At 30.7% G+C, this 15,539-nt stretch overlaps 1 protein-coding gene across 1 annotated transcript; it reads left to right on the top strand.

Moving 5' to 3' along the window:
• The first annotated feature begins 632 nt into the window (after positions 1 to 632).
• On the top strand, positions 633 to 7,660 carry LOC113383225 (protein FAM135A-like). The gene is made up of 20 exons (XM_026621478.1): positions 633 to 709; positions 790 to 989; positions 1,148 to 1,266; positions 1,339 to 1,484; positions 1,573 to 1,602; positions 2,137 to 2,265; positions 2,365 to 2,539; positions 2,625 to 2,776; positions 2,855 to 3,068; positions 3,140 to 3,307; positions 3,386 to 3,573; positions 3,651 to 3,840; positions 3,916 to 4,106; positions 4,172 to 4,369; positions 4,455 to 4,790; positions 4,872 to 5,102; positions 6,120 to 6,371; positions 6,868 to 7,079; positions 7,152 to 7,350; positions 7,426 to 7,660. The coding sequence occupies exons 1-20, from the start codon at positions 633 to 635 to the stop codon at positions 7,658 to 7,660; spliced, it is 3,642 nt and encodes a 1,213-aa protein (XP_026477263.1).
• The last annotated feature ends 7,879 nt before the right edge of the window (positions 7,661 to 15,539 follow it).

Below are 15,539 nucleotides of genomic sequence, written 5' to 3'. Positions count from 1 at the left end.
CAGAACAAGGTTAGCAACTGTGCTCAACTAACCCGAACTCGGAATTTCAAAATAAACGTGAGTTTATAAAAAAAAAGTGAGAATTATACCCAGAATCTCTGTGCATATTAAAAGTACTATAATAATATGGAAGAATACCATTTACCTGATTAAAAATAAATAACATTTGACTAAACCAGACGAAAACTCGTGATGAATTACTTTTTACTTTTTGGTCTCAAAATAAACAAAACGCCCGAGCCTCACTCATTTGTCCAGCGGCCACTAGCGATCGCGGGATGTTTATTTCTCTCAAACCTCTATCTTTGCCCCTATGCTCAACTAGTCCCGCTCTACCCTAATATTTTTCTCATATCCGGTGTAAAAATGTATAACATCAATTTCTTTCCAAACAATTTACGATTCTTAAAATTTTCTGAATATGAAATAATACTGTTAATAATAATCAGTTAGGAAATGCGACACCGAAATCAAATATGATTGTTGTCAATTAGATAATGGTTTGGCGTAAAAACGGCGAAGCGCACCGCTCCACGCGGTCGAATAAATTGCACTCGACAAGGTCCAGCTAGCGCAGGAGGCGACGCGCACCTGAAGCAGGCTAGCAGGACCGCGCCCGTGCCGTTGGTAGCATGGGCGACCTGCAAGCTACATTAGAGTTCTCCGTAGAGTTGTGCAAGTTCTACAATGTCGATCTGTTTCAGAGAGGGTAATAAAAGAACTATTATGTAATATTTAAACATTTTTTCAAATGGAATAAATAAGGCATATTTTTATATGTTTTATTAGGCTGTACCAGGTGCGCGTTTCGTTGCGGGCTAGTTCTCGACCAGCCCCAGCTCAAGTTGAAGCAGCATTACCAGAGAGCGGTGGCGGAGCTGCATGTCTACTTGGAGCAGGCATTGCTGGAAGCAGAACGTTTCAAATATTATATCGGAATGAAGAAGTACCGCTTAGGGATTTGCTGCTCTTTAGAGTACATCTCCTTGGCAAGTTTTTAAGTTGCTCAACTTTTTGTCTGAATAAATAAATATACAAATAGACAAGTTTGATCGAATAAAATATGATAGTTTTAGTGAATTATTGTTTCTGATTGGACACTATCTTGTTTAATTTATATTTATTAATTTATTTTTTATTTTTTCAGTGGACAGTCGGCACGTGACAGAATCTTTAAGACGAGCCGAGTTTTCATTAATTGTTGAACTTTGGTTTGCTGAACAACCTGTGGTGAACGGAGGACCAACGCCAACAACGTTATCTCAGGTTAGAAAACATCAACATTAATTATTGATTTAGAAAACTAAAATTTATTGCTTAAATAATTTTTAATTTTAGGTATCTACGCGCACCCTACAACTTCAAGTATGCCCTTTAAAAGGTCTGCATTATCACTTGCCTATCCTGTTTGATTATTTTCATTTAGCCGCTGTTAGTATGAGCATCCACGGTAGTCTAGTTGCACTTCATCAACCTTATATAAAGTAAGTGTTTCCTGATGATGAAAATTTAATGTATGCATTTGAATAAATATTGAAATATTTAAAAATTTTTGCTTGTACAATAACACAGGAAGAGTATACTGCAATATGTCCAGAGTTGGTGAGTTTACTCAAAATATAAAATTATTTAAGATTGATTGTTTATTTATTTTGGCTTTTTTAACTTTCTACTTATATAAATCTATTTTAAATACGCTTGCAGACATTTTAAGGAATGTATACGTTTTGCATTCTCTAGTGTGTGTACTGTATATGTAATATATATGTACATACATTAGGATAACCTAGCTCTACATGGATGGGTCATATTTCTAAATTATGCATGTTATTTAACTTGGCTTGTAATATCATGACAGCAAGAAAATGTATTATGACAAGTTCGTTATGAATATTAATAGAAATACTAAGAAGGCTTATACATATAAACACAATAAATATTTAACATGTCGTATATTGTGCTTTTTTATCAATATTTTATCCTCAATTTCAATGATAAAATTAATTATTAGTTAATTAATTGACAATAATTATTTAAAATTAATAGCACTTGCATGCGCCTTATTTAATTTCAACATTTAGATTATTGGACATTATTGAAATTTAGATAATTTTTTTTCTCACATGAACTTTTTAGTACGCCACGAAGTAATAAGTCATGGATGGGTTCGAGCAGATTACCATCAAGAGGAACCGCTTTGGAAGGTGTAATGCAAGGAGGAGGCCCTAAGTGCGGTGGAAGCAATACGAAAATCGCTCATGCCAGGTTAATTTTTTTAATTATATCGTAACACTAACAACCTAAAAAGGCACACCTCAGTTATTTGGAACTAAAAAATTTGGAATTATCAATTTATATTTTTAGGCAAGTACATCAAGAAGTGTGTGCGCTTCTTCTCAGTTCATTGGATTCTCTAAGAAGTACAATGGATGATTATGCCAATCTTATGCCGCAGTGGAAAAGACGTATAGAATCAACACCTGCCATATTGAGAACGGATCCGGCACATCGCCTTAAAAAAATGGCTGATCTAGCAAAGGTAACCCATTTAATACCGCAATATAAAGAGAAAATTGTTTATAATAATGTTACACAATTTTTATTTACAATTTCTGAAATTTCAGTTTTTGGATGCCGAAGACGATTTTTTGGCTCGGGCAAACTCAGACATAGCGCAACTTTGCGCCGAGAATATTTTACAATGGCGTTTATTTCTTCAAGCCGCTAGCCAACCTGTTATTCATCAGTTGCTCGCAAAAAGACATCACCAGTTGAGGTATAAAATTGATAAATCATCTTCATCTTACAAAAATTTAATTAATAACACTATTTTTCATATTTATGCTCACTACAGAGTACGTAGATTTGCTGAAGCATTTTTTGTTCTGATTCATCCGCGTCACACAGCAACAACCGCCAGCGATGGAGGACATCAGGCCCGTGCAGCCGTCACGGACCTGGTGCGATCAAGATATTTGCCATCTTTACCTGCTCTTCCTGTACATTGTGCAGCTCTAGACGGAGATCCAGCTGGTATGCCTGTTATATTTGAAGATCGTTATCAACAGGTACCCCATAATAAATTTTAATAATACATCATATAAAGGAAATTAATATCAATTTATTTTCATATTAATAGGATACATCGATATTGAACGAAGATATTAAAGTCAATACAACGGCCCCTGCTGAAGTTTCTATTGACTGTTCGTGCCCAACTCAACCGATTATAGAGCAACCCATTCCCAAGCCTCGCAATATCCATCCAGTTCAACAGTTGCCTTTACAACAACATATCAAATACAAAGTATGCTTTAATAATATTAATAAAAATATTAAATTTTAAACAAATAAACAATGACATTTTTAAAAATAAATTTTTAAGCCTGCTGCAACAATTACTTTGGATGATTTCCAAACTAGTTTAGCATGCAGTACACTGCCTACTCGTCACAGTAAAAGTCTTGACCATTTGAGAAGTACTTCTTCTCTACCAAGAAGAAATGCACCCGCAAGAGTTCGTGGTGGTGTTTCTTTAGATAATGAAGATGAAGACATAACTCGACCTCCTAGGTTCAAACTTTAACTTTTTAAATTATAATACTAACAAGTGATAATTTTATTCAAAGGAATTCTTGAAATTTATTTAGGAACTCATATCCACCGGTAAAGAATAGGTGTAATCAATCGCAAAGTTACGCGCGCAATCATCAATACAAATTTCCCCAAGATGTTTATCTAAACGGTGTCGAATGGCGACGAGAATCATCAAGTAGCGATGATGACACCAATAATAAAAGCAGAATGGGTGCATCAGCCAGTGTACCATTCCGACTTCAAGTATTTATAAACTATTTTTATATAAATTTAGAGGTGCGTAATCAAAACTAAGAAACTAATATACGTTTTATATAGGCACTTTATAGTGGCAGCACAAACGGAACTCAAGTACATAGCGAAAGTCTACCAAATTTACTTAAAGCTGATGGTTCAAGAGAAAATGGTGAAGACGATACTTCGGCATCTTCTCTAAGCGAAAGAAGTGGCTGGGCTTCGTCTTCCAGCGCTGAAGATCGCCGACCCCAAGAAATCCAACAACATAGAAAGTAATATAATTATAATATATCATTTATTTTCTTTTGATATATATAAATACACTTTTTTTTCTTAGATTCAATACACTAGAGACTTCAAATAGTGTGCGTCGACAGCGGCAATTAAACGGCGAACAATTACGAAAAAAATTAGAGCAACTAATGCTTGCTAGCTGTACTCAAAATGGAAATTCTGATCATTTTAATCACAATAACGCACAATTAACAAATGGACAAACAAAAAACAACCACATTGTTAATGGAAACGGTTGCAGGTAAATATTAAATATAATAAAAATTTAACTTTAAATAAAATAATCACATATGACATTATTTAAACTCTGTATTGAAAATTTATAGGCTATATGGAACTGAACCCCGTAGACAAACCAAAAAATCTATTCATAAAACCATACACAGCAATAAAAAGGACATAATAACTGAAAACTGCCTCGTTTCGCCGCCGTCTTTTGATATTTCGCGAATAGAAGCACCTGGGGAAAGATCACGATCTCAATATGATCTTACAGATAGTAGGCATGCGGAAGAGACGGTAAATTTACCTCCACCAAAAGCTTTTAGAGATACCCCCGCTCCTGCCAGACCACCAAAAGCATTTCGTGATCCTATTCCGGATTCAATAGATAATCCACTATATCACGTTTGTGAACAGAGGCTAGCTGAAATTAATTTTAGGTACAATAAAAATATTTAATCATTTATGATATGACAATATTTTATTAAGTTATACAACTATATTCAACGATTCATTATCAGATCAAGGCCGGTATGCAAGTCGAGAAGTAGTGGAGAATTACAAGCGTTATCACGGTCAATAATATCAGTTCCTATTGCAAATAACCATTTGCCAACGTCTAAAAAATTCTCTGAGCGAAATGAAGCTATCACGGAACAAGATGAACAAGAATACAAGGATTTTGTTCGGAAAAGAGAAGAATTTAAACGATTGTTACGTGCGGATTATGCTTCATCACTTTATGCGGATAAGTACGTACTTAACACTATTAAATCACACAAATTATTTATCGCTTAAAATTTTGTTCGAATGTATATAAAAAATTTAGCACTATCAATTTAATGCTCGATAAATATTTGAATAATATTAACTTCCCGTAGGGCAAGTTATAGTAATCGCAAAAAAATTAAAAATGAAAATTTTTATATATCTATACGTTTCAAAGGTTGCTGCATATTTTGGCATACCTTAGAAAAAATGGATGTATGTGTGCGTGTGTGTGTATGTGTCTATGTGCGTGTATGTGTGTGTTCGGATACAAATTTTCGTCGACGATTTCGGGAACACGGATGAAGCGATTTGAATTATTCAAAAAACATTCGATTCGTATTGATAAAGAGACGTGCTGATTAGTTTTTGGCGAAGGCAGGTCCAGCCGTTCCGAAGATACGGGGCAAAAAGTGCCAAAAACGGTAACTCAGTTTTTGAGAGAACGGAGTGTCCGATTTGAATAATTTTTGTATAAGTTCAAATTTTTGGAAAGAAAGGTGCAATAACTATGGAGATATGGAGGAAAAAGTAAAAAAATGAGCCATTTGGCGGTCAAAAATGAACATTAGACATATGCACATCAAATTATTTTATAGAGATTTTAACAATAAGTATAAATTTTGTTTACATTCCTATGAGTTACGTACCAATGTTTACGCGTTAGACGGCGACGCGGCGCTTACGCGCTTTAATATTTCGTCTTTATTCAGTTAAAGCAGTACGATTGCTTTGAAAAAAAGTTTAGAATTTCCAAAATATTTCAAAATATATAATTTGAGATAGAATGATTTAATATGGTTCGAAATTCTATTAAAAGTTTTAAATCATTGATCAACTTTTATTGATTATTATTATTGATTATTTTTAATTACTCGAATTTTGAGTTGCGGTACGGGAAGCTAGAGCAATTTGCCTTAAGGCACGATGCCTTAATTGCCTTAAGACAAAATTCCACTTACAGCTAGTTACATATTGATTTTAAAATGATTTATTTTCAGAAAAGCGTTTGCGTCAGAAAGACCTTACTTTCAGCATCTACTTGGAGGAACTGGCGACGCTGAACGCGCATTGACTCCTGGTAGTGGAGTCCATCTTATCGTTTGCGTCCATGGTCTGGATGGAAATTCTGCCGATCTACGCCTTGTTAAAACATACTTAGAACTCGGTTTGCCCGGCGCTAGGCTTGAGTTCTTGATGTCAGAACGAAATCAAGGCGATACGTTTTCAGATTTTGAAAGTATGACCGACAGGTAAGTGCAAAACAGTTAAATATATGGAGGTAACTACAGTAGAACTCCAATTATCCGAACTCCGACTATCCGAACTCCGACTATCCGAATCGCCGATTATCCGAATCACTTTCAGAAAAAAAAATGTCCAAAAAAAGTCTAAGTGCGCTATTATTCTTCCACCAACAAAGCCAGTGTAGGCACATTGTTTGTTTTGATTTGACGGAGATGTTTACAAAACAATGATTTTTATTTCTAAACTTGTACATAAGTACAAGTTTTATTTACAACATTTTATTCATATTTAAAACATGTGAAAATGTCATGTTTCTTTCATTTAATTCAATAAAAAAAATAGTGTAATATCAAAACGTAACTTTTTTTCTCTCCAATGGCAATTTAAAAAAAAACTCCGATTATCCGAATATTTGATTATCCGAATGGGTCCCGGTCCCCATTAATTCGGATAATTGGAGTTCTACTGTAATAGAATTTAGAAATTGTATTATTATTACAGGCTTGTTGGGGAAATTATGTATCACATAGAAGCGTTAGGTCTAAACCCATCAAGAATAAGTTTTGTCGGCCATTCACTGGGTACTATTATAGTTCGTTCAGCGCTTGCAAGACCTCAAATGAGACCTCTGCTACCGCGATTACATACATTCTTGTCTTTGTCAGGACCACACTTAGGAACCTTATATAATTCGAGTGGACTGGTCAATATGGGTATGCAAAATTTTGATAATATTTTGAAATTAATAGCAACAGTTACAAATTACAATTAAATGCTAATTTTAGGAATGTGGTTCATGCAAAAGTGGAAGAAATCTGGCTCTTTGCTGCAGTTATGTTTAAGAGATGCTTCTGATGTCAGACAATGCTTTTTGTATCGATTAAGTGAACGAAGTACTTTACACCATTTTAGACATGTACTACTTTGTAGTTCTGGTCAAGACAGATACGTTCCAGCGCATTCTGCTCGGCTCGAACTATGCAGGTATGTTTTTAATAATCATAAAGTTCGTATTTGAAATGTAACATATTTAATTTAATTCAAAAATGTTGATTGTAGAGCTGCTGCTCGAGACCCATCACCTGCCGGAAAAGCATACCGAGAAATGGTGCACAACATTCTTTCACCAATGCTATCAAGAAGAAGTCTTACTTTAGCTAGATATGATGTCCATCATGCTCTGCCAAACACAGCCAACGCACTCATAGGAAGAGCTGCACACATCGCAGTCCTCGATTCTGAATTATTTTTGGAAAAGTTCCTTTTGGTTGTTGGTTTAAAATACTTTAGTTGAGGCACAATGGTATACATATAAGAATCGAAGGTAGGGTATTAAATAATCTTTTTGCTATTTATTTTCGGTAATAATCTCAAAAGGATAATATTTTGAAGTCATTATTATTTAGTCGTAAAATTATATTTGCAGGGTGTCCCTGACTTCGACGTCAAGCCGAAAAGGTGCGATAGTATTGACTTTAACTGTCCTGAAAAAATTTAGAAAAGGAAATTATCTCACGTTGTTTGAGCGCAACCTAGTAAAACTTATGACCATTTTTCGGTTATTGTGGTTAATTTTTACTAATTCTGTTTAATTAAACTTTGGAACCATAATCGTGAACATTTCTAGGACCACAATAAAAATTAATAACACAATTACCCCACGTTTTTATGAAGGCCAATACTATCGCCCCGTTTCGACTTAACGTTAAGGTCTGGGACACCCTGTATAAATTGTGAATGAAACTGTTTCCTATTTTTGGAAATTTTGATTTAGTATGTTTGTAGTAATTAACGTGATAAAATGTATGATGAAAATTTACTAAATCCCTCTAAATAAGAGATCTCAAAAAATAATAAGGAATATATGTTTGTCATGTTTTGGCCTAATTGGTTTGTGATAAAATGCTTATAGTCACATTATTTTCGTAGTCAATACCAAGACCAAGCGTCTTTTATAGTTTGATTTTGTAGCTTTTCAGATGTTATTCATAATTTTAATTTATCAAAATAGTATTAGTAATAGAAAACATATGGATTTTACCAAGTCTTAAACAATTGAAGTTTTTAACTGTATGTGATTTTACTGATAAACCAAATTTTTTATAATATGCACAAAACGTCCGTAATGAAATTTATTGCACCACATAGAACTAAATAAGAATTTTTTATAACGATAGACTTTATATGTAAAGTAATTTACGTCTAAATATATTGTGTATTAAATTTTTTATAATTAGTCTAATTGAGTAATAATAGGCAAAGTAACTTTTCATCTTTTATTCCTAGGCAGATTATTTCTTATAATTTTTCTATTTCATGAATTTGATATTTGATATCGAATAATATTTAAACAAATATGTCGATCGAGTATCTACGGATAATTATTCTTGTACAAATTGATCAATTTTTTTTATCAATTAGTTTGTTCATTATTGTATTATACGCTATATAAATAGTTATTATATATATTTTTTATTTATTTATCTTTAGTTTCTCTTGAATTAAGTAGTAGAAAATTTAATATGTCTTACATATGCTTTTATGCATTAAATGTTATATTATAGATGGCCTCTTCGAAAGACTTTTAATAATAAACAAATAGAAATAATTTAACTAGTTGGGTGTAAATATGAAACGTAATACTAGTCTGTATGTAGAATCAAAATTACGAGCTTTGAAAAATGTGGTATTTAGGTATTTAAACTAACATTTTTATTAGATATAACTAGGAATACTATTATATATGCTTTCTAGCTGTTTATTTCGTGAGCAATAAGAACTGTACAAAATGTCATAAGCAATATTTTTAGTTCTGATTAACATTTTTGGCATGTGAGAAATGCAAACCACGGAAAATGATTAATAGTTACATAAAATAATAGATTTTTGATTAAAGCTATTACATACATATTTGCAAAAATAGACTAATAATTTGAAGTAATGGCACCCGAATTATATATTTTAAAATTTGGTATAGTATCAAAAAGATTTTTTTGGATTATTAAATGTATACAAATATTTAAGGAAATGAATGCGCATTTAAATAATTTTTACTTTTAATGGTAAATGCAAAAAATAATACTCTGGATTACTGAAGTAAAGTACGATTTTTAGGTTTTAATAAAAACGTAGATAATTTTGAGGAAATACAGATGTAATATAAAATCTTAAAAATAATGACCAAACATCGAAAAAAATATGTATTCAAATTTTCCTCCAAAAAATTTTTATATGGGATCGTTCAAGTATTACGTAAGCAGATTTATTACAATTATTTACCCTCCCCCACTCCCCTTTGTCATCAAAAGTAAGCAAATTTCTTAGCAAAAATGCCAAAAATAAGCAAATCAATAACCCCCCGCCCCCCTATAGTGCTTACGTAATACTTGAACGGCCCCTATTGCTAATTTTTATTATTCAATCAAAAGTAGCTACTTTGTTAACAATTTGTTTTTAGTTAAAAAACATAAAAAATGATAACGAAGAAATTTATTACATCATTGCTCCTACTAATCTCATTATGATAAAAAAAATATATGTGAGATTTTTAAAAAAATATTCATGTTTTCTAGTAATATCAATATCACAAAATTTCTAAATTGGGCAAAACATCACTAGCAACAAATTCAACAATCTTAAATAAAATGAAACAAAAATTGATAGTCAATATTAATTATTAAGGAAAATTTATTATAGAGTGTTTTTTAAATATACATAAAATAAATTATAGATAAATTTTAATATATACGAGTATCTTTAGAACAAAGCTTATTATCTATGTTATTAATTTTATGCACACAGAAAACTTTTACAGAAGTTAACAATGTTGATATAATATATGAAACATATATTGCAGTTAGATGTATATTTAATGTAATGAGATATTTATAAGAATTTACAGTATTTTAATCGATTGTTTTTTTTTTCAAAAATATTATTAACATGATTCAATACTCAAGACTGACATCTTCATAAAATGTATTCGGGATTATCCTTTATTTTATTTATGTAAGTAGTTAGCAGTTGCAAAATAAATATTGTAGATTACTCTAGTTATTATTAATAACTTCATAATTTTAACAAATGCGCTTGTAGCTAAAATATTCTGATTTTATATTAGTTTGGGATTAAAAAATGTGAATTTTATTGTAATATTGACGATTAAATAAGGCACATTGCTTCTATTTAAATTACCATTAAAATTACACGTCATTTAAGTTTTGGACATTGCTTTGAATTTCCGAAAGTTCTAATTTATAAAGATGTTTTTGAGCAAACTCTATATTTCAAAAATAAAAGAATTTAGAAAAACAAAATTAGATTAAATTGAATACAGTCAGAGTATTTTTCAGTAAGTTTTCAAAAGATATTAAACATTAATTTAGAGTTTTACATATTTGTAAAATTAAGTTTTATTAAAGATATAAATAAGTTTTCATTAGAATGAATATTAAATAAATCCATTCTTAATTATTTTTAATAAAAGAATTAAGAAAGATTTAATTTTTGAGTTTTTTGCTTAATTATTTTATTATGTAATAAAGTTCATATCCAATCCAGGTATTGTGTGATTAATTGCTCTTATTTGCATAAAATAGTTATTATGAAAACATGTCAATTTAAATATATCAGTCTGATTATAAAGCGTAAATTAATACGACTTTAAATCAAATATATTAATATTTTCAACTTTATAGGAATACATGAATTTGTTGCGTATGAAATGACTTTAGACATAATTTGAGTACAGGACTTATTTATAAAAAATAAATGCCTCAGTTGTATGTACTATATATACAATATCATAAAGTATAAATATAATATGTATAAAAACCATTAATTTTTTATTTCATTGATAATAATATTATATATCATAATTACTATATTAAGCACGGTAATTTTTGTTAAGATCCATGGTGATACAGCATTTACCTTAAAAAGGTAATATATAGACAATTCCATATATAATTCAAATAAGTCAAATTATCGAATTTCTTATTACTGAAAATAATACTATGGAGTTAAGACATCAGAACATATAAAGAAGTATTCTTTAGAGCCGAATTGAGAAAATAAGCTATTATTATATAAATTCTAGTGTTTCTTGATTACATATACTTTATTTCATAGAAAGATTTATAAGATCAGCAGCGTATCTAGGTATAATCTTAAACATGGTAATTGTAATTTTTTATTTTAGCTAATATATTTTTTATCATTGTTTTGTTACACGATCTATTTTATAAGCTTAAATAAATAGTTTAATTTTTAGTTTATCATTATGTACATATTTAGGCAAAGAGAATTGAAAAATTAATCAGATTTCACTCAGTACGACTCTGATTTAGTAGACCAAAAAAAATCCTCAACTATTTTATGGGACATTATTTAGAAAAATTATTTTCAAACGTTATGAATTGCATCTAAGAATCGAAGTCGTATTTAAGTGATGTTTATTCATTGATTAACTAATAATTAGTGTATATTAGTAATTAAACTTTTGCAAAATAAAATAAAATTGAAATGGACTCCATATTAATATCAAATAGTATATTAAACAGGAATTTGTTGTTTTTGCGCGCCCTTTTTCTAGTACATTACAAGGGTGAGAGATTCGAAGGCTTGATTAGAATTATGGGATACATTGTTTTAATAATATATACAATTTTGAATGCCTTTATGTACATATATTTGTTCATACATTGGGATGAGGCTTTAAATATGATGTTAACTTGGGGTACCTGCCTCATGCAGACCGTAAACCTGACTAAAATTTATACTTATTTGGTGAATCAGGATAAATTTAACAAACTAATGCTTTCAATGTACAAAGAAATGGACTTCGTGGAGAACTATGGAAACAAAGGATCAAAAGACATCATGAAACGCTTCATTATTTTGTATAAAAAGATTAGTACTGTAATATATATATGGACGACTCCTATAGCAATTTTTTATTATGCATATGTTATAGTCAGCTTTGCAGTTTGGAAGAATGTTCAAGTAATGCCTTTTCATTTGTGGCATCCATATGATGAGAATAAATATTGGTACCTCAATATTATTTTACAAATAATCATTACAACAGTCGGTATCCATGGATTTTATACGAATTATTCGTACATCTTGCTGTTTTTATTTTATGGCAAGTGCAAAATGGATTTACTAAATTTTCGCATAAAAGACATCAAGAACGTTACTGTTGATCCCCAGGAGGATGAAGCAGAATTGATGAAAAAAAGATATGATTACGTTTGCAGATGTGTTCAGTATCATTTGGAATGTATTGAGTAAGGAAACAAGAATATAATTATAATATATTTTCACATTTCTCAAAACTATATTGTTTTTCTAGATTTGTAGAGGGCGTGCAATATGTATACAAGACAGTTCTGGCGATAGAATTAACAGTTTTTACACTTATGTTGACGTCTACGGTTTTAGGATCGACATTGGTAAGTAAACTCTGAACGTACTAAAGTAAAGAAAGAAATTTTAGTTGTATTTTTTTACGTGATTTTATATTGTATTTCATATAGCACCGGAGTTAAATTTGATAGAATTAACTACTATTGTCTTATGTAAGATTTGGTGCCTTTTAAAAATATATCACTAATATTTAACTTCCCGTAGGGCAAGTTATAGTAATCGCATACCTTAAAAAAATGGATGTATGTGTGTGTGTGTGCGGATACAAATTTTCGTCGACAATTTCAATTTCTTCCAACTCTCCTGAGAAAAAAAAAGAAATAACTTAATCATTATTTATAAGTAATTATTCAATAATAAAATTTTGTGAATTTTATATAGAAAGGAAAAAACAACTACTGAGTTGTTTTTTCCAACGTGACAATGTAATATACAATGTCCCTTCTCGGCGGACTATTGTAAATTCATTAAATTTACTAAATGTCCTTTACTGGACAGTTGTAAATAAAAGAGTTAATAAAAAAAAAATTCGGGAACACGAATCAACCAATTTGAATAATTAAAAAAACATTCGATTTGTATTGATAAGGAGTCATTCTGATTAGTTATTGGCGAAGGCAGGATACACGGCAAAAAGTGCCAAAAACGGTAACTCAGTTTTAATTTTAATTCAAAAAACATTTTACTTGTATTGACAAGATGAAGAACTGATTAAATTTTTGGGCAGGTTTAGCGGTTATGGACTCTCAATAAAAATAAGTTAAAAAAATGTCATTTGGCATAATGACAAAAATGTTTATTGGACATATGTACATAAAATTATCAGATACTTCACGGAGATTTTAATTATGTGTACATGTTTTGTATTATTTGTTTTTGGGTTGCGTACTAAGATTTTTAATTGCGGTACGGGAAGTTCCAGCAATTTGCCTTAAGGCACGAGGCCATCGTGCCCCACCCCGCTAGTTACACCAACTGATTGAAAAAACAGTGTTACTCAAATAGTATATATAAAAAACAAGATTTTTTACAAAGAAGCTTGTATCTTCAAATGCATCATAGGCGACAATGAGTTGGAGAATGATCAAGTTATATTTATGTGTAATAGTAAATAATTTTATGCATAGAAATTTATTAAATTTTATTTCACGTATTACACATTTAAAGGGCTAACTTTTAGCCCACAAAAATGAACTCTTTATTGTATAATTAATGAAAGTGGTAGTTTAAACTTCTTCAAAAATTCAAAGAGTTGATTCAATTTATTGCAGATAATATTATTTTACATTTATTTATTTTAGTTACCCTTCGGAATGGAACTGATAATAAATATTGGTTTTGGAACTTGTTACTCTTTGATAGTCGTCGCTACATACTGGATGGCAAATGAAATAATTTTGAAGGTAAAATGAATGCAAAAAATACTCAATAATTGAAACAAATGTACCATAACACTGAATATATTGTCGATTATTGATAGCTTGGTCTAACTACATATGTTTAGGTTTAAAATTGGTTCCAACATTTAGTCCAATTTGTTGTATATTTGAATTGATAGTCGGACTAGATACGTTATGATCTGAAGGAATCTTTATTAAAACATATATATCTTTAGAGCACTGGAAAAATTTCTCTAAAATATGAGGGAATAACAAAATAAAATAGGTTTTCTTCTAATTTTAAAAATTATTTTCAGAGTGCCGACGTCGCGATTTCTGTATATAAAACTCCATGGTATGAATACGACATTAAGACAAGAAAAGCACTTATGCTCATTCAAATGAGAGCTAAGAAGCCTTTGATTTTGAAAGCTGCAATGATACATATTAATTTGGATACTATGATCCGAGTATATCGAGCTACTTATTCGGCTTATACTGTTCTTCGCCAGATGAATAATTAATAGTCAGAAATGCGAGAGGTATCCACAAGAATACATAAATCTACAAGATGCACGTCAATCCCGAATGTCGACCACAAAATGCAAGAAAACCAACACGAAAAAATTGACAAGTGCCTTAAGGCAAATAGCTGGGACTTCCCGAACCGTTATTAAACATTCGAAGAATAAAAAAATCAGTAAACAAATATGTCTATGAATAAATATTATAAAAACTTAATCAAAATTTTATCTATTTATAATTTAGTTATCTTAACGTTCAGTTAATGAGTTAGTAGTATTTAGTAATCAACGGAGTTATATTTAAGTTCAGTGTTCAAGTTATATGTAAAGTGTACAAGAATCATGAAATAAACATAAACATCAAAAGCCTATATCTGTTTTACTGATTCGCCTTCACAGCCTAGACCAGCTTGATGCTTAGCAGCAGGAAGAACCTACATATTGTTGGCTCCGTCGCTGGATGGGGCAGCATTTCATTCAAACATATATAAACAATGTCGTCTAAAAGCTAATAAGTTTTCACAATTTGTCTACAAGGAACAAATAATGTAAATTCTAGTTTTTATAATATTTATTCATAGATATTTTTGTTGACTGATTATTTTTATTCTTCGAATATTTAATTACGGTACGGTAAGTTCCAACAATTAGTCTTACGGTGCCATGCGCCCCACTAGTTTATTATCCACTGAATATTTTATATGTTTTGGAATATAATCAGTGTATTCTTTGTTGTATTATAAATGGCTGATGTGCATGAGTTCAGAGAAAGTATTCTTGGACAAGACATGTTGGGTACAAAATTGATTACTTACATTGCAAAAAATACTCCGAAGCAGCT

Source organism: Ctenocephalides felis, unplaced genomic scaffold (assembly GCF_003426905.1).
Source record: "Ctenocephalides felis isolate EL2017-DRISC unplaced genomic scaffold, ASM342690v1 CF-g0.4_SCAFFOLD_00845, whole genome shotgun sequence".
In the NCBI taxonomy this organism is placed as follows: domain Eukaryota; kingdom Metazoa; phylum Arthropoda; class Insecta; order Siphonaptera; family Pulicidae; genus Ctenocephalides; species Ctenocephalides felis.
The sequence above is the reverse complement of the archived record's forward strand: the minus strand, read 5'-3'. Positions and strand labels throughout refer to the sequence as shown.